At 42.0% G+C, this 19,384-nt stretch overlaps 4 protein-coding genes across 6 annotated transcripts; all 4 read left to right on the forward strand.

Moving 5' to 3' along the window:
• Positions 1-1,319: 1,319 nt before the first annotated feature.
• Positions 1,320-4,731, forward strand: LOC307010972 (zona pellucida sperm-binding protein 3-like). Of its 2 annotated transcripts, none has more exons than XM_079636145.1 (8): positions 1,320-1,912; positions 2,423-2,541; positions 2,615-2,718; positions 2,802-2,979; positions 3,117-3,234; positions 3,316-3,401; positions 3,482-3,573; positions 3,646-4,731. In XM_079636145.1, exons 1-8 carry the CDS (start codon positions 1,367-1,369, stop codon positions 3,714-3,716), a joined length of 1,314 nt encoding a protein of 437 aa, XP_079492271.1. In that variant the 5' UTR covers positions 1,320-1,366; the 3' UTR covers positions 3,717-4,731. The 2 variants fall into 2 exon arrangements, with proteins under 2 accessions (XP_079492271.1, XP_079492272.1); XM_079636146.1 differs by having other exon boundaries at positions 3,319-3,401; positions 3,646-4,212.
• A 1,568-nt stretch (positions 4,732-6,299) lies between these two features.
• Positions 6,300-8,677, forward strand: LOC307010554 (zona pellucida sperm-binding protein 3-like). Its single transcript, XM_079635339.1, has 8 exons — positions 6,300-6,857; positions 7,368-7,486; positions 7,560-7,663; positions 7,747-7,924; positions 8,062-8,179; positions 8,261-8,346; positions 8,427-8,518; positions 8,591-8,677. The coding sequence occupies exons 1-8, from the start codon at positions 6,312-6,314 to the stop codon at positions 8,659-8,661; spliced, it is 1,314 nt and encodes a 437-aa protein (XP_079491465.1). The 5' UTR covers positions 6,300-6,311; the 3' UTR covers positions 8,662-8,677.
• Positions 8,678-10,765: 2,088 nt separating this feature from the next.
• Positions 10,766-13,174, forward strand: LOC307010772 (zona pellucida sperm-binding protein 3-like). 2 transcript variants are annotated; one of them, XM_079635754.1, is made up of 8 exons: positions 10,766-11,333; positions 11,844-11,962; positions 12,036-12,139; positions 12,223-12,400; positions 12,538-12,655; positions 12,737-12,822; positions 12,903-12,994; positions 13,067-13,153. In XM_079635754.1, the coding sequence occupies exons 1-8, from the start codon at positions 10,788-10,790 to the stop codon at positions 13,135-13,137; spliced, it is 1,314 nt and encodes a 437-aa protein (XP_079491880.1). In that variant the 5' UTR covers positions 10,766-10,787; the 3' UTR covers positions 13,138-13,153. The 2 variants fall into 2 exon arrangements, with proteins under 2 accessions (XP_079491880.1, XP_079491881.1); XM_079635755.1 differs by having other exon boundaries at positions 10,776-11,333; positions 12,740-12,822; positions 13,067-13,174.
• Positions 13,175-15,216: 2,042 nt separating this feature from the next.
• LOC307010962 (zona pellucida sperm-binding protein 3-like) lies at positions 15,217-18,502 on the forward strand. Its single transcript, XM_079636127.1, has 8 exons — positions 15,217-15,809; positions 16,320-16,438; positions 16,512-16,615; positions 16,699-16,876; positions 17,014-17,131; positions 17,213-17,298; positions 17,379-17,470; positions 17,543-18,502. The coding sequence occupies exons 1-8, from the start codon at positions 15,264-15,266 to the stop codon at positions 17,611-17,613; spliced, it is 1,314 nt and encodes a 437-aa protein (XP_079492253.1). The 5' UTR covers positions 15,217-15,263; the 3' UTR covers positions 17,614-18,502.
• Positions 18,503-19,384: the final 882 nt, after the last annotated feature.

A 19,384-nucleotide genomic window follows, 5' to 3' on the forward strand; every position in this document is an offset into this window, starting at 1 on the left:
CGGCTCTGGCTCGAGCTCTGAGTGCAGCAGAGCTTGTTGTTGATGATTTTCTACTTGATTGGGCGATGGATCTAGTCACCAAGGACTGACACATTTCTTCGTTGTTACTCCGTTTATCCATCCTGGTTGCTTGGATGACGAAGGGTCAGCAACGCTGAATCAGTGTTGAGTGACGGACCTAGTGTTCGTGCCGAGCAACAGCGCTGAAATCACCCACGAGTCTGCGTCATTACAGAGTTTGGTCAAATCTTTGTCTTCTTACTATTCTGCCCTCGCATGTACGACGTCTGATTTGTACAGCTAGACAGATAGTTAACAGCAATGAAGAGAAACTCCAGAAGTCTTGTTGAGGATTGATGTTTTATCTTTTGTTCTCTTTTCTTCCTCAGTTTTATTTCTCAAGTTTTTCCCCATTTAAGTCTGTAAGACTGAAAGAGTAAACAGAAAATAAACATTACAAAAGTGTAACGTCTTTTTACACAATCAAATATAAAGTTACCCAGTAACTCAGTAAGTTTAAACAGTATGCTATTCTCTATGTCAACACTTTACACAATAAACTACAGATGTTCTTACTGCATAGAAATTAAAACAAACATCCTCAGTAACACCAAACTATCTGCTAGACTGTCACATGTCTAATCTATATGAATCAACAGAAGTAAATAAATCAATTTATTAAACTAAGGCGAAGCGCCGAGGCTCGTTGCTGAGCAGATAAATTAGTGAGTCAGAAAACAAAAGGCTTCAATCTTGAGCATATGCGATGAAACTGATAGAGTCACGAACGTAATAACACACATTACTTAATGTAAACATATACATCATTCATAACCACAATTCTGACGAAAAATTACTTACAGACAAAGATTTGACCAAACTCTGTAATGACGCAGACTCGTGGGTGATTTCAGCGCTGTTGCTCGGCACGAACACTAGGTCCGTCACTAAAACGGGTCCGACTAGGAAACGAACTAAACGCCGAAGGGCGGAACAACTCGTTCGAATCAGCTATCGCGTCTGTTTCAAGCGATTTAAAATGGTCATTTTCGTTAACACAAACAGAGAATTGCTGAGAGTCTCGAGATGTTTCTCCGTCGCTCTGCATACGTCATGTCATTCATCGCTCTGATTGGTTTTAGATCTTTCCGACGTCCGTTGGTGACGCCCCTGTGGAAATGAATTGTCTATGGAGCTTTGCCAGACCCTTACTCAGTTACAACTGAGAGGGTCTGGGTTTTCCCAGGCTAGGTCCAGAGGACAATCAAGGATAATCAATTAAGGTAAAAGGGGTGGAGCCACCTTACCTCAAAGCTGTACAAAATGGCAAAGCCAAGTGCTGGTGTTTGTGTCAAAATTAGCTAGAATGGGGTTCCTGAAAGTTGTCTTAGTGGTGGTTGTGATCGTTGCATTTGATCTGCCTGATGTCTTGGGAAGTTTGAGGTACAGTCATAGTCCAAGAAGCATGGGGCCAAAATCCGATCCAGCTTCCAGAAGTCCGGCTCTTTCTCCTCTAGGGCTCTGGAACCCTTTGCAAGTGGCTTCTCAGTTTCAGAATCCTTTGGGTCCTGACCCCAAAAGCCTTGCGCAGGAGCCTTTTGGCCTTCAGGAGAAGCAGCTGTTGCAGGGTCCAGTGAAGCCTTTGGATTGGAGGTATCCCATCGTTCCCGAGGTGCAGAGTGAGATGGCGGTGGACTTCCAGTTGAGGCAACCCGTGACTCCCAGCAGCGTAGCGGTTCAATGTGGCGAGAACCGGGTTCTCGTAGAGGTCCAGCAGGACTTTTTCAGCAATGGTCAGTTGATCCAGCCAACTGGTCTGTCTTTAGGTGGATGTCCTGTTGTTGGTCAGGATCCTGGGTCAAGAGTGCTCATCTTTGAATATGAATTACAGGACTGCAACAGTGTGCTGATGGTAAGAACAGATACATCTTAATGGGTTCTTTGAAAAGGTCCTCTGCCACAACACGGAAAGTCGGTTCACTTGGTTTTACAATGCTAGGGCAGCTAAGACCAATTTTTATCTATTTGACTGGGTAAATCCTGAGTTTTCAAGCTACTTGCATTTAAATAACCCTTCAAACCAACATCTGATGTAAACTATCTCATTAATGGACTGAAAGGAGCTTAAGAAACAAGAACAAATCTTGGGCCTTAACCGCATTAAAGCTAGTTTTAACCCTGGAACAGCTAAAGGTTTAATCCTTAATGCATGTCTCCAAAACATTGACTATCTCTGGCAACACCGGAGCTTCTGAGGGCAGCTGTGGTGATGTGAAGAATTTACTAATTGGGGATTTGCTCTTTAGGAATTCCAACATATTGCACAGTGCACCTTCTCCCATTCATAGCAATATGAGTGCATGGTCTTGGTTTATGTAAAGTCTTTGGGATGACCCTCTTGTTAACCAAAATCTTTTTACAGATGAATGAGGATGAGCTTGTCTACACCTTCTCTCTTACCTACACCCCTGAGGCGCTTGCAGGTACTCCGATTACCCGGGCCGATGGTGCAATTGTTGGTGTTCAATGCCATTATCAAAGGTAGGGGATCTCTTCGACTGCACTTTCTCGTACAACTGGGAGACTATTTAATGGGTACTTTCATGAACCGCAGGCTCCAAAATGTAAGCAGTGATGCCCTGAGGCCAACATGGGTCCCGTATGCCTCAACAGAGGCTGGTGAAGAAGTCTTGCTGTTCTCCCTGAAGATCATGATGGGTTGGTACATGTTTTTTATTTCAATAAAATAAACCTTTACCCTTGCTATTGTGGCTGTGCCTAAAATGTGTTTTTGTTTGTAGATGATTGGTTCTATCAGAGGCCTTCATACACCTATTTCCTGGGTGGTGTTATTAACATCGAGGCATCTGTGATGCAGTACAATCATGTTCCTCTGCGTGTGTTTGTGGACCGCTGTGTGGCCACTCAAGTACCTGATGTGAACTCTCTTCCGAGATATTCCTTCATTGAGAATCACGGGTAAGGTCATGGCCCTTGATGCGGTAGGACTTAAGTTGCCTTTTGTAACCACTTTGTCACAGAGACATGGGTAAGGTCTAGTTGCTTGATGCTCTACAGTTGACATTCATGAGTTGCTCTTTGTGATTTGTCGTCAGGTGCTTTGTGGATGCCAAAACTACAGCTTCCAGCTCCCGCTTCATGCCTCGGTCCCAGGTTGACAAGATCCAGTTCCAGCTAGAGGCGTTTATGTTCCAGGAGGGCAACAGTCCATCTGTATGTACTACGAATATCATGAGTTAACCTGACTTCTCCTCCCATCTGCTTTGGTTTTGTGACTTGTCTGTCATCCCTTAGCAGATCTACATAACATGTATTCTGAAGGCAACTCTTGCTTCTGCACCCAGTGACGCTCAGCGCAAATCCTGTTCCTTTGCAAATGGGTACGTGAGTTTTTCTGGGGGCGGAGGTTAAGTTGACTTTTTTCATGGTGGAGGCTCCATGTCGTTTTTTGTTTTTGCAGGTGGTTTGCTGCTGATGGAAACGACCAAGTTTGTGGTTGCTGTGACTCAACATGTGGTCCTGATGGGGACTTTGCTGCTTCTCCCCATGGAGGTTGGTAGCGTTTGCTCTTTCTAAGGTTGCTTTTTATTCAAGTCTCTAACATGGCTTTTTTCTCCTCTCTAGGCACTCAGTGGGAAGGCAAGGTCTCACTTGGTCCTGTAATGGTTCAAGGTCAAAAGAGAGGTCCTCAATAAAACTGTTAAATCATTCCTTGGTTGTACCTGACTTGTCATTTTGCTGCAGGTCTGGTTCAACTACTTTTGGCTTTGGAAAATGTGCCCTATTCTTGCCAATGTGATGAAACTGATAGTTGCCCTGTACTTCAAGTCCCATGTAGCATGCAACCATAGGGTTCCTGAAGTTATTAACTTGGTTTCTCCATAGGGAGTTTTAAATTAATCTTTTATAGACTGCTGGTGAAAGCTCAATGTTATGCTTTTAAAGCAATTGGTTTGTTCCAATAGGTTTAGCAGAAGAATTCCTGGTGAAAATAATTACCACTAATGAGGGATATAGCGCTATAATTTTTTTACTACTGTACACCCAAAGCGCTTCAATCATATCAGGGGATATCTTCTCAACCACCACCACCTTGCATGTAACGTGACACCTTGCCTCATTTAGTATATGCGACTCTATGAATGTGCAAATGAGCCCCACCTCCACTTACAGCAGCTCAGATCCACTTGTTGACGATCACACATTGATCTAATTGGTTACTTGATCTGGGAATGGCTTCTTTACGAAGGAATTTTGAAATGATCAGTTGCTCCAATTTCTTTGTCACTCACAGCAAGCTCAAGTCTGAGCCGTACAATGCCAGGGACAGTGATACCAGGGAACAGGCCCTGCATTCAAGCTACTTCCCGACTTTAACGTCCAAACATCAGAGTTCCAGAATTCCTGCGTAAATTTTTTTTTTCTCTAAGCTTCAAGTCCCCTTGTGGTGAAAATCAAGCTTTTACTGTTTGTTTATGTGGGATTGTTTTTAATGCTTCAAGACAAACCATATGTAAATTCGTAACTCAATTTAATAAAAAAATTATACAGGGACCAGATGACATCCGATGAACCCTGCTCACTTAAACATTTACACGAGTCTCTGTACATGAACATTGTAAACTGAAGCAAACACCTGGGAAATGGGCACAAAGGTGCGTGACTGTTCACATCTCTCTGTTTAAATCAGTGTGCTCAATGTGCCTTATTGTCTTTTGTATCTAAGGACTATGTTGTGTTGTAAAAAATCAAAAAGACATTCTTTAAATCTCTCATTTGTTTATAGTTCCCTCAGTCTCACCTGATAGGGCCATTATGGGAGGGTCTTTGTCTTCCCAGGTGTGATACACATCAATATTTATGATGATTCATGCCTCCTTGCAGAGAGCTTTCTTACACAAAACATCTTATACATTTTGAATCAATATATTATTTAATGTGAATGAGTGGGCAGAATGATTTTCACATCATTTTGAAACAAAAACTCTAGACTACGTGATACAATTTTCAAAAGTCTTGTGAACAAACACTGCATTGGTTATCCTTTTGATCTTTTATTCAAAATAATTGCTAAAATTCAACCTTTCATTGAAGTAAAATAATTGAAAGTGGGGGGTAAATCAGGTGTGGGGTGAGGGTGTTGAGTTACATTCAAGCTATTTTAAGGCATGAATAAAAAATTTTCAAGGAAAAAATAAACGTTTAAATATGTAATTTTGTTAATCAAAGATGATTTTAAGGGATACAATTATTGACTACAGGGGGACTTTAAATCATCCTGTTCCACTAGATACACAAGTATATCAGCAGGCATGTCCATGGTACCTGCAGTCTCCAGTAAATGAAAAAGGTGCTTGTCTTGCTTAATACAAACATCAATTTTTTTTAATTGTGTCTTTTGTTACATAGGGACTACTGAACAGACATTTCTAAGTTTATTTTAAAATGCAAAGTGCTTGAAATGAAAATGTGTAAATAAAGCTCTGTAAACTTACATTTTTGCTAAACTAAAAGTGTGTCCCATTGGGTAATCAAAAGTTGTACACACACTTGTGGTCTTCAAACCCACATGGACCAAAGACCAGAAATATGGTAGGTCATGTAAGTAGACAAGTGTTCAAGTACAATGATGGCAAGTGTGGGTATTTGGACAGGCGCATAAAAAGGGGCAGAGTGGTGCGTCCTTAAAATGCATTCACTCTACAGGTCCAGAGTAGCCTGGGAAAACCCAGACCACTTCCGGCAAATTTAGATTTGCTCTGCAAGTGGGTCTGGCAAAGAGCCCATTGAAACCCATTTCCAGTCCGCCGAAATCGCGGCACCAATCCGAAACGTTTTACACGATGACGACAGAGCAGAGACGGTGACGCAGATTTTGTACATTACAGACATGGATGCCGCCGTGGAACATCACAACATCACTCGTTCGAATCAGCTATCGCGTCTGTTTCAAGCGATTTAAAATGGTCATTTTCGTTAACACAAACAGAGAATTGCTGAGAGTCTCGAGATGTTTCTCCGTCGCTCTGCATACGTCATGTCATTCATCGCTCTGATTGGTTTTAGATCTTTCCGACGTCCGTTGGTGACGCCCCTGTGAAAATGAATTGTCTATGGAGCTTTGCCAGACCCTTACTCAGTTACAACTGAGAGGGTCTGGGTTTTCCCAGGCTAGGTCCAGAGGACAATCAAGGATAATCAATTAAGGTAAAAGGGGTGGAGCCACCTTACCTCAAAGCTGTACAAAATGGCAAAGCCAAGTGCTGGTGTTTGTGTCAAAATTAGCTAGAATGGGGTTCCTGAAAGTTGTCTTAGTGGTGGTTGTGATCGTTGCATTTGATCTGCCTGATGTCTTGGGAAGTTTGAGGTACAGTCATAGTCCAAGAAGCATGGGGCCAAAATCCGATCCAGCTTCCAGAAGTCCGGCTCTTTCTCCTCTAGGGCTCTGGAACCCTTTGCAAGTGGCTTCTCAGTTTCAGAATCCTTTGGGTCCTGACCCCAAAAGCCTTGCGCAGGAGCCTTTTGGCCTTCAGGAGAAGCAGCTGTTGCAGGGTCCAGTGAAGCCTTTGGATTGGAGGTATCCCATCGTTCCCGAGGTGCAGAGTGAGATGGCGGTGGACTTCCAGTTGAGGCAACCCGTGACTCCCAGCAGCGTAGCGGTTCAATGTGGCGAGAACCGGGTTCTCGTAGAGGTCCAGCAGGACTTTTTCAGCAATGGTCAGTTGATCCAGCCAACTGGTCTGTCTTTAGGTGGATGTCCTGTTGTTGGTCAGGATCCTGGGTCAAGAGTGCTCATCTTTGAATATGAATTACAGGACTGCAACAGTGTGCTGATGGTAAGAACAGATACATCTTAATGGGTTCTTTGAAAAGGTCCTCTGCCACAACACGGAAAGTCGGTTCACTTGGTTTTACAATGCTAGGGCAGCTAAGACCAATTTTTATCTATTTGACTGGGTAAATCCTGAGTTTTCAAGCTACTTGCATTTAAATAACCCTTCAAACCAACATCTGATGTAAACTATCTCATTAATGGACTGAAAGGAGCTTAAGAAACAAGAACAAATCTTGGGCCTTAACCGCATTAAAGCTAGTTTTAACCCTGGAACAGCTAAAGGTTTAATCCTTAATGCATGTCTCCAAAACATTGACTATCTCTGGCAACACCGGAGCTTCTGAGGGCAGCTGTGGTGATGTGAAGAATTTACTAATTGGGGATTTGCTCTTTAGGAATTCCAACATATTGCACAGTGCACCTTCTCCCATTCATAGCAATATGAGTGCATGGTCTTGGTTTATGTAAAGTCTTTGGGATGACCCTCTTGTTAACCAAAATCTTTTTACAGATGAATGAGGATGAGCTTGTCTACACCTTCTCTCTTACCTACACCCCTGAGGCGCTTGCAGGTACTCCGATTACCCGGGCCGATGGTGCAATTGTTGGTGTTCAATGCCATTATCAAAGGTAGGGGATCTCTTCGACTGCACTTTCTCGTACAACTGGGAGACTATTTAATGGGTACTTTCATGAACCGCAGGCTCCAAAATGTAAGCAGTGATGCCCCGAGGCCAACATGGGTCCCGTATGCCTCAACAGAGGCTGGTGAAGAAGTCTTGCTGTTCTCCCTGAAGATCATGATGGGTTGGTACATGTTTTTTATTTCAATAAAATAAACCTTTACCCTTGCTATTGTGGCTGTGCCTAAAATGTGTTTTTGTTTGTAGATGATTGGTTCTATCAGAGGCCTTCATACACCTATTTCCTGGGTGGTGTTATTAACATCGAGGCATCTGTGATGCAGTACAATCATGTTCCTCTGCGTGTGTTTGTGGACCGCTGTGTGGCCACTCAAGTACCTGATGTGAACTCTCTTCCGAGATATTCCTTCATTGAGAATCACGGGTAAGGTCATGGCCCTTGATGCGGTAGGACTTAAGTTGCCTTTTGTAACCACTTTGTCACAGAGACATGGGTAAGGTCTAGTTGCTTGATGCTCTACAGTTGACATTCATGAGTTGCTCTTTGTGATTTGTCGTCAGGTGCTTTGTGGATGCCAAAACTACAGCTTCCAGCTCCCGCTTCATGCCTCGGTCCCAGGTTGACAAGATCCAGTTCCAGCTAGAGGCGTTTATGTTCCAGGAGGGCAACAGTCCATCTGTATGTACTACGAATATCATGAGTTAACCTGACTTCTCCTCCCATCTGCTTTGGTTTTGTGACTTGTCTGTCATCCCTTAGCAGATCTACATAACATGTATTCTGAAGGCAACTCTTGCTTCTGCACCCAGTGACGCTCAGCGCAAATCCTGTTCCTTTGCAAATGGGTACGTGAGTTTTTCTGGGGGCGGAGGTTAAGTTGACTTTTTTCATGGTGGAGGCTCCATGTCGTTTTTTGTTTTTGCAGGTGGTTTGCTGCTGATGGAAACGACCAAGTTTGTGGTTGCTGTGACTCAACATGTGGTCCTGATGGGGACTTTGCTGCTTCTCCCCATGGAGGTTGGTAGCGTTTGCTCTTTCTAAGGTTGCTTTTTATTCAAGTCTCTAACATGGCTTTTTTCTCCTCTCTAGGCACTCAGTGGGAAGGCAAGGTCTCACTTGGTCCTGTAATGGTTCAAGGTCAAAAGAGAGGTCCTCAATAAAACTGTTAAATCATTCCTTGGTTGTACCTGACTTGTCATTTTGCTGCAGGTCTGGTTCAACTACTTTTGGCTTTGGAAAATGTGCCCTATTCTTGCCAATGTGATGAAACTGATAGTTGCCCTGTACTTCAAGTCCCATGTAGCATGCAACCATAGGGTTCCTGAAGTTATTAACTTGGTTTCTCCATAGGGAGTTTTAAATTAATCTTTTATAGACTGCTGGTGAAAGCTCAATGTTATGCTTTTAAAGCAATTGGTTTGTTCCAATAGGTTTAGCAGAAGAATTCCTGGTGAAAATAATTACCACTAATGAGGGATATAGCGCTATAATTTTTTTACTACTGTACACCCAAAGCGCTTCAATCATATCAGGGGATATCTTCTCAACCACCACCACCTTGCATGTAACGTGACACCTTGCCTCATTTAGTATATGCGACTCTATGAATGTGCAAATGAGCCCCACCTCCACTTACAGCAGCTCAGATCCACTTGTTGACGATCACACATTGATCTAATTGGTTACTTGATCTGGGAATGGCTTCTTTACGAAGGAATTTTGAAATGATCAGTTGCTCCAATTTCTTTGTCACTCACAGCAAGCTCAAGTCTGAGCCGTACAATGCCAGGGACAGTGATACCAGGGAACAGGCCCTGCATTCAAGCTACTTCCCGACTTTAACGTCCAAACATCAGAGTTCCAGAATTCCTGCGTAAATTTTTTTTTTCTCTAAGCTTCAAGTCCCCTTGTGGTGAAAATCAAGCTTTTACTGTTTGTTTATGTGGGATTGTTTTTAATGCTTCAAGACAAACCATATGTAAATTCGTAACTCAATTTAATAAAAAAATTATACAGGGACCAGATGACATCCGATGAACCCTGCTCACTTAAACATTTACACGAGTCTCTGTACATGAACATTGTAAACTGAAGCAAACACCTGGGAAATGGGCACAAAGGTGCGTGACTGTTCACATCTCTCTGTTTAAATCAGTGTGCTCAATGTGCCTTATTGTCTTTTGTATCTAAGGACTATGTTGTGTTGTAAAAAATCAAAAAGACATTCTTTAAATCTCTCATTTGTTTATAGTTCCCTCAGTCTCACCTGATAGGGCCATTATGGGAGGGTCTTTGTCTTCCCAGGTGTGATACACATCAATATTTATGATGATTCATGCCTCCTTGCAGAGAGCTTTCTTACACAAAACATCTTATACATTTTGAATCAATATATTATTTAATGTGAATGAGTGGGCAGAATGATTTTCACATCATTTTGAAACAAAAACTCTAGACTACGTGATACAATTTTCAAAAGTCTTGTGAACAAACACTGCATTGGTTATCCTTTTGATCTTTTATTCAAAATAATTGCTAAAATTCAACCTTTCATTGAAGTAAAATAATTGAAAGTGGGGGGTAAATCAGGTGTGGGGTGAGGGTGTTGAGTTACATTCAAGCTATTTTAAGGCATGAATAAAAAATTTTCAAGGAAAAAATAAACGTTTAAATATGTAATTTTGTTAATCAAAGATGATTTTAAGGGATACAATTATTGACTACAGGGGGACTTTAAATCATCCTGTTCCACTAGATACACAAGTATATCAGCAGGCATGTCCATGGTACCTGCAGTCTCCAGTAAATGAAAAAGGTGCTTGTCTTGCTTAATACAAACATCAATTTTTTTTAATTGTGTCTTTTGTTACATAGGGACTACTGAACAGACATTTCTAAGTTTATTTTAAAATGCAAAGTGCTTGAAATGAAAATGTGTAAATAAAGCTCTGTAAACTTACATTTTTGCTAAACTAAAAGTGTGTCCCATTGGGTAATCAAAAGTTGTACACACACTTGTGGTCTTCAAACCCACATGGACCAAAGACCAGAAATATGGTAGGTCATGTAAGTAGACAAGTGTTCAAGTACAATGATGGCAAGTGTGGGTATTTGGACAGGCGCATAAAAAGGGGCAGAGTGGTGCATCCTTAAAATGCATTCACTCTACAGGTCCAGAGGACAATCAAGGATAATCAATTAAGGTAAAAGGGGTGGAGCCACCTTACCTCAAAGCTGTACAAAATGGCAAAGCCAAGTGCTGGTGTTTGTGTCAAAATTAGCTAGAATGGGGTTCCTGAAAGTTGTCTTAGTGGTGGTTGTGATCGTTGCATTTGATCTGCCTGATGTCTTGGGAAGTTTGAGGTACAGTCATAGTCCAAGAAGCATGGGGCCAAAATCCGATCCAGCTTCCAGAAGTCCGGCTCTTTCTCCTCTAGGGCTCTGGAACCCTTTGCAAGTGGCTTCTCAGTTTCAGAATCCTTTGGGTCCTGACCCCAAAAGCCTTGCGCAGGAGCCTTTTGGCCTTCAGGAGAAGCAGCTGTTGCAGGGTCCAGTGAAGCCTTTGGATTGGAGGTATCCCATCGTTCCCGAGGTGCAGAGTGAGATGGCGGTGGACTTCCAGTTGAGGCAACCCGTGACTCCCAGCAGCGTAGCGGTTCAATGTGGCGAGAACCGGGTTCTCGTAGAGGTCCAGCAGGACTTTTTCAGCAATGGTCAGTTGATCCAGCCAACTGGTCTGTCTTTAGGTGGATGTCCTGTTGTTGGTCAGGATCCTGGGTCAAGAGTGCTCATCTTTGAATATGAATTACAGGACTGCAACAGTGTGCTGATGGTAAGAACAGATACATCTTAATGGGTTCTTTGAAAAGGTCCTCTGCCACAACACGGAAAGTCGGTTCACTTGGTTTTACAATGCTAGGGCAGCTAAGACCAATTTTTATCTATTTGACTGGGTAAATCCTGAGTTTTCAAGCTACTTGCATTTAAATAACCCTTCAAACCAACATCTGATGTAAACTATCTCATTAATGGACTGAAAGGAGCTTAAGAAACAAGAACAAATCTTGGGCCTTAACCGCATTAAAGCTAGTTTTAACCCTGGAACAGCTAAAGGTTTAATCCTTAATGCATGTCTCCAAAACATTGACTATCTCTGGCAACACCGGAGCTTCTGAGGGCAGCTGTGGTGATGTGAAGAATTTACTAATTGGGGATTTGCTCTTTAGGAATTCCAACATATTGCACAGTGCACCTTCTCCCATTCATAGCAATATGAGTGCATGGTCTTGGTTTATGTAAAGTCTTTGGGATGACCCTCTTGTTAACCAAAATCTTTTTACAGATGAATGAGGATGAGCTTGTCTACACCTTCTCTCTTACCTACACCCCTGAGGCGCTTGCAGGTACTCCGATTACCCGGGCCGATGGTGCAATTGTTGGTGTTCAATGCCATTATCAAAGGTAGGGGATCTCTTCGACTGCACTTTCTCGTACAACTGGGAGACTATTTAATGGGTACTTTCATGAACCGCAGGCTCCAAAATGTAAGCAGTGATGCCCTGAGGCCAACATGGGTCCCGTTTGCCTCAACAGAGGCTGGTGAAGAAGTCTTGCTGTTCTCCCTGAAGATCATGATGGGTTGGTACATGTTTTTTATTTCAATAAAATAAACCTTTACCCTTGCTATTGTGGCTGTGCCTAAAATGTGTTTTTGTTTGTAGATGATTGGTTCTATCAGAGGCCTTCATACACCTATTTCCTGGGTGGTGTTATTAACATCGAGGCATCTGTGATGCAGTACAATCATGTTCCTCTGCGTGTGTTTGTGGACCGCTGTGTGGCCACTCAAGTACCTGATGTGAACTCTCTTCCGAGATATTCCTTCATTGAGAATCACGGGTAAGGTCATGGCCCTTGATGCGGTAGGACTTAAGTTGCCTTTTGTAACCACTTTGTCACAGAGACATGGGTAAGGTCTAGTTGCTTGATGCTCTACAGTTGACATTCATGAGTTGCTCTTTGTGATTTGTCGTCAGGTGCTTTGTGGATGCCAAAACTACAGCTTCCAGCTCCCGCTTCATGCCTCGGTCCCAGGTTGACAAGATCCAGTTCCAGCTAGAGGCGTTTATGTTCCAGGAGGGCAACAGTCCATCTGTATGTACTACGAATATCATGAGTTAACCTGACTTCTCCTCCCATCTGCTTTGGTTTTGTGACTTGTCTGTCATCCCTTAGCAGATCTACATAACATGTATTCTGAAGGCAACTCTTGCTTCTGCACCCAGTGACGCTCAGCGCAAATCCTGTTCCTTTGCAAATGGGTACGTGAGTTTTTCTGGGGGCGGAGGTTAAGTTGACTTTTTTCATGGTGGAGGCTCCATGTCGTTTTTTGTTTTTGCAGGTGGTTTGCTGCTGATGGAAACGACCAAGTTTGTGGTTGCTGTGACTCAACATGTGGTCCTGATGGGGACTTTGCTGCTTCTCCCCATGGAGGTTGGTAGCGTTTGCTCTTTCTAAGGTTGCTTTTTATTCAAGTCTCTAACATGGCTTTTTTCTCCTCTCTAGGCACTCAGTGGGAAGGCAAGGTCTCACTTGGTCCTGTAATGGTTCAAGGTCAAAAGAGAGGTCCTCAATAAAACTGTTAAATCATTCCTTGGTTGTACCTGACTTGTCATTTTGCTGCAGGTCTGGTTCAACTACTTTTGGCTTTGGAAAATGTGCCCTATTCTTGCCAATGTGATGAAACTGATAGTTGCCCTGTACTTCAAGTCCCATGTAGCATGCAACCATAGGGTTCCTGAAGTTATTAACTTGGTTTCTCCATAGGGAGTTTTAAATTAATCTTTTATAGACTGCTGGTGAAAGCTCAATGTTATGCTTTTAAAGCAATTGGTTTGTTCCAATAGGTTTAGCAGAAGAATTCCTGGTGAAAATAATTACCACTAATGAGGGATATAGCGCTATAATTTTTTTACTACTGTACACCCAAAGCGCTTCAATCATATCAGGGGATATCTTCTCAACCACCACCACCTTGCATGTAACGTGACACCTTGCCTCATTTAGTATATGCGACTCTATGAATGTGCAAATGAGCCCCACCTCCACTTACAGCAGCTCAGATCCACTTGTTGACGATCACACATTGATCTAATTGGTTACTTGATCTGGGAATGGCTTCTTTACGAAGGAATTTTGAAATGATCAGTTGCTCCAATTTCTTTGTCACTCACAGCAAGCTCAAGTCTGAGCCGTACAATGCCAGGGACAGTGATACCAGGGAACAGGCCCTGCATTCAAGCTACTTCCCGACTTTAACGTCCAAACATCAGAGTTCCAGAATTCCTGCGTAAATTTTTTTTTTCTCTAAGCTTCAAGTCCCCTTGTGGTGAAAATCAAGCTTTTACTGTTTGTTTATGTGGGATTGTTTTTAATGCTTCAAGACAAACTATATGTAAATTCGTAACTCAATTTAATAAAAAAATTATACAGGGACCAGATGACATCCGATGAACCCTGCTCACTTAAACATTTACACGAGTCTCTGTACATGAACATTGTAAACTGAAGCAAACACCTGGGAAATGGGCACAAAGGTGCGTGACTGTTCACATCTCTCTGTTTAAATCAGTGTGCTCAATGTGCCTTATTGTCTTTTGTATCTAAGGACTATGTTGTGTTGTAAAAAATCAAAAAGACATTCTTTAAATCTCTCATTTGTTTATAGTTCCCTCAGTCTCACCTGATAGGGCCATTATGGGAGGGTCTTTGTCTTCCCAGGTGTGATACACATCAATATTTATGATGATTCATGCCTCCTTGCAGAGAGCTTTCTTACACAAAACATCTTATACATTTTGAATCAATATATTATTTAATGTGAATGAGTGGGCAGAATGATTTTCACATCATTTTGAAACAAAAACTCTAGACTACGTGATACAATTTTCAAAAGTCTTGTGAACAAACACTGCATTGGTTATCCTTTTGATCTTTTATTCAAAATAATTGCTAAAATTCAACCTTTCATTGAAGTAAAATAATTGAAAGTGGGGGGTAAATCAGGTGTGGGGTGAGGGTGTTGAGTTACATTCAAGCTATTTTAAGGCATGAATAAAAAATTTTCAAGGAAAAAATAAACGTTTAAATATGTAATTTTGTTAATCAAAGATGATTTTAAGGGATACAATTATTGACTACAGGGGGACTTTAAATCATCCTGTTCCACTAGATACACAAGTATATCAGCAGGCATGTCCATGGTACCTGCAGTCTCCAGTAAATGAAAAAGGTGCTTGTCTTGCTTAATACAAACATCAATTTTTTTTAATTGTGTCTTTTGTTACATAGGGACTACTGAACAGACATTTCTAAGTTTATTTTAAAATGCAAAGTGCTTGAAATGAAAATGTGTAAATAAAGCTCTGTAAACTTACATTTTTGCTAAACTAAAAGTGTGTCCCATTGGGTAATCAAAAGTTGTACACACACTTGTGGTCTTCAAACCCACATGGACCAAAGACCAGAAATATGGTAGGTCATGTAAGTAGACAAGTGTTCAAGTACAATGATGGCAAGTGTGGGTATTTGGACAGGCGCATAAAAAGGGGCAGAGTGGTGCATCCTTAAAATGCATTCACTCTACAGGTCCAGAGGACAATCAAGGATAATCAATTAAGGTAAAAGGGGTGGAGCCACCTTACCTCAAAGCTGTACAAAATGGCAAAGCCAAGTGCTGGTGTTTGTGTCAAAATTAGCTAGAATGGGGTTCCTGAAAGTTGTCTTAGTGGTGGTTGTGATCGTTGCATTTGATCTGCCTGATGTCTTGGGAAGTTTGAGGTACAGTCATAGTCCAAGAAGCATGGGGCCAAAATCCGATCCAGCTTCCAGAAGTCAGGCTCTTTCTCCTCTAGGGCTCTGGAACCCTTTGCAAGTGGCTTCTCAGTTTCAGAATCCTTTGGGTCCTGACCCCAAAAGCCTTGCGCAGGAGCCTTTTGGCCTTCAGGAGAAGCAGCTGTTGCAGGGTCCAGTGAAGCCTTTGGATTGGAGGTATCCCATCGTTCCCGAGGTGCAGAGTGAGATGGCGGTGGACTTCCAGTTGAGGCAACCCGTGACTCCCAGCAGCGTAGCGGTTCAATGTGGCGAGAACCGGGTTCTCGTAGAGGTCCAGCAGGACTTTTTCAGCAATGGTCAGTTGATCCAGCCAACTGGTCTGTCTTTAGGTGGATGTCCTGTTGTTGGTCAGGATCCTGGGTCAAGAGTGCTCATCTTTGAATATGAATTACAGGACTGCAACAGTGTGCTGATGGTAAGAACAGATACATCTTAATGGGTTCTTTGAAAAGGTCCTCTGCCACAACACGGAAAGTCGGTTCACTTGGTTTTACAATGCTAGGGCAGCTAAGACCAATTTTTATCTATTTGACTGGGTAAATCCTGAGTTTTCAAGCTACTTGCATTTAAATAACCCTTCAAACCAACATCTGATGTAAACTATCTCATTAATGGACTGAAAGGAGCTTAAGAAACAAGAACAAATCTTGGGCCTTAACCGCATTAAAGCTAGTTTTAACCCTGGAACAGCTAAAGGTTTAATCCTTAATGCATGTCTCCAAAACATTGACTATCTCTGGCAACACCGGAGCTTCTGAGGGCAGCTGTGGTGATGTGAAGAATTTACTAATTGGGGATTTGCTCTTTAGGAATTCCAACATATTGCACAGTGCACCTTCTCCCATTCATAGCAATATGAGTGCATGGTCTTGGTTTATGTAAAGTCTTTGGGATGACCCTCTTGTTAACCAAAATCTTTTTACAGATGAATGAGGATGAGCTTGTCTACACCTTCTCTCTTACCTACACCCCTGAGGCGCTTGCAGGTACTCCGATTACCCGGGCCGATGGTGCAATTGTTGGTGTTCAATGCCATTATCAAAGGTAGGGGATCTCTTCGACTGCACTTTCTCGTACAACTGGGAGACTATTTAATGGGTACTTTCATGAACCGCAGGCTCCAAAATGTAAGCAGTGATGCCCTGAGGCCAACATGGGTCCCGTATGCCTCAACAGAGGCTGGTGAAGAAGTCTTGCTGTTCTCCCTGAAGATCATGATGGGTTGGTACATGTTTTTTATTTCAATAAAATAAACCTTTACCCTTGCTATTGTGGCTGTGCCTAAAATGTGTTTTTGTTTGTAGATGATTGGTTCTATCAGAGGCCTTCATACACCTATTTCCTGGGTGGTGTTATTAACATCGAGGCATCTGTGATGCAGTACAATCATGTTCCTCTGCGTGTGTTTGTGGACCGCTGTGTGGCCACTCAAGTACCTGATGTGAACTCTCTTCCGAGATATTCCTTCATTGAGAATCACGGGTAAGGTCATGGCCCTTGATGCGGTAGGACTTAAGTTGCCTTTTGTAACCACTTTGTCACAGAGACATGGGTAAGGTCTAGTTGCTTGATGCTCTACAGTTGACATTCATGAGTTGCTCTTTGTGATTTGTCGTCAGGTGCTTTGTGGATGCCAAAACTACAGCTTCCAGCTCCCGCTTCATGCCTCGGTCCCAGGTTGACAAGATCCAGTTCCAGCTAGAGGCGTTTATGTTCCAGGAGGGCAACAGTCCATCTGTATGTACTACGAATATCATGAGTTAACCTGACTTCTCCTCCCATCTGCTTTGGTTTTGTGACTTGTCTGTCATCCCTTAGCAGATCTACATAACATGTATTCTGAAGGCAACTCTTGCTTCTGCACCCAGTGACGCTCAGCGCAAATCCTGTTCCTTTGCAAATGGGTACGTGAGTTTTTCTGGGGGCGGAGGTTAAGTTGACTTTTTTCATGGTGGAGGCTCCATGTCGTTTTTTGTTTTTGCAGGTGGTTTGCTGCTGATGGAAACGACCAAGTTTGTGGTTGCTGTGACTCAACATGTGGTCCTGATAGGGACTTTGCTGCTTCTCCCTATGGAGGTTGGTAGCGTTTGCTCTTTCTAAGGTTGCTTTTTATTCAAGTCTCTAACATGGCTTTTTTCTCCTCTCTAGGCACTCAGTGGGAAGGCAAGGTCTCACTTGGTCCTGTAATGGTTCAAGGTCAAAAGAGAGGTCCTCAATAAAACTGTTAAATCATTCCTTGGTTGTACCTGACTTGTCATTTTGCTGCAGGTCTGGTTCAACTACTTTTGGCTTTGGAAAATGTGCCCTATTCTTGCCAATGTGATGAAACTGATAGTTGCCCTGTACTTCAAGTCCCATGTAGCATGCAACCATAGGGTTCCTGAAGTTATTAACTTGGTTTCTCCATAGGGAGTTTTAAATTAATCTTTTATAGACTGCTGGTGAAAGCTCAATGTTATGCTTTTAAAGCAATTGGTTTGTTCCAATAGGTTTAGCAGAAGAATTCCTGGTGAAAATAATTACCACTAATGAGGGATATAGCGCTATAATTTTTTACTACTGTACACCCAAAGCGCTTCAATCATATCAGGGGATATCTTCTCAACCACCACCACCTTGCATGTAACGTGACACCTTGCCTCATTTAGTATATGCGACTCTATGAATGTGCAAATGAGCCCCACCTCCACTTACAGCAGCTCAGATCCACTTGTTGACGATCACACATTGATCTAATTGGTTACTTGATCTGGGAATGGCTTCTTTACGAAGGAATTTTGAAATGATCAGTTGCTCCAATTTCTTTGTCACTCACAGCAAGCTCAAGTCTGAGCCGTACAATGCCAGGGACAGTGATACCAGGGAACAGGCCCTGCATTCAAGCTACTTCCCGACTTTAACGTCCAAACATCAGAGTTCCAGAATTCCTGCGTAAATTTTTTTTTTCTCTAAGCTTCAAGTCCCCTTGTGGTGAAAATCAAGCTTTTACTGTTTGTTTATGTGGGATTGTTTTTAATGCTTCAAGACAAACCATATGTAAATTCGTAACTCAATTTAATAAAAAAATTATACAGGGACCAGATGACATCCGATGAACCCTGCTCACTTAAACATTTACACGAGTCTCTGTACATGAACATTGTAAACTGAAGCAAACACCTGGGAAATGGGCACAAAGGTGCGTGACTGTTCACATCTCTCTGTTTAGATCAGTGTGCTCAATGTGCCTTATTGTCTTTTGTATCTAAGGACTATGTTGTGTTGTAAAAAATCAAAAAGACATTCTTTAAATCTCTCATTTGTTTATAGTTCCCTCAGTCTCACCTGATAGGGCCATTATGGGAGGGTCTTTGTCTTCCCAGGTGTGATACACATCAATATTTATGATGATTCATGCCTCCTTGCAGAGAGCTTTCTTACACAAAACATCTTATAAATTTTGAATCAATATATTATTTAATGTGAATGAGTGGGCAGAATGATTTTCACATCATTTTGAAACAAAAACTCTAGACTACGTGATACAATTTTCAAAAGTCTTGTGAACAAACACTGCATTGGTTATCCTTTTGATCTTTTATTCAAAATAATTGCTAAAATTCAACCTTTCATTGAAGTAAAATAATTGAAAGTGGGGGGTAAATCAGGTGTGGGGTGAGGGTGTTGAGTTACATTCAAGCTATTTTAAGGCATGAATAAAAAATTTTCAAGGAAAAAATAAACGTTTAAATATGTAATTTTGTTAATCAAAGATGATTTTAAGGGATACAATTATTGACTACAGGGGGACTTTAAATCATCCTGTTCCACTAGATACACAAGTATATCAGCAGGCATGTCCATGGTACCTGCAGTCTCCAGTAAATGAAAAAGGTGCTTGTCTTGCTTAATACAAACATCAATTTTTTTTAATTGTGTCTTTTGTTACATAGGGACTACTGAACAGACATTTCTAAGTTTATTTTAAAATGCAAAGTGCTTGAAATGAAA

The sequence above is a fragment of the Phoxinus phoxinus genome, assembly GCF_949152265.1.
Source record: "Phoxinus phoxinus genome assembly, chromosome: 14".
Classification (NCBI taxonomy): domain Eukaryota; kingdom Metazoa; phylum Chordata; class Actinopteri; order Cypriniformes; family Leuciscidae; genus Phoxinus; species Phoxinus phoxinus.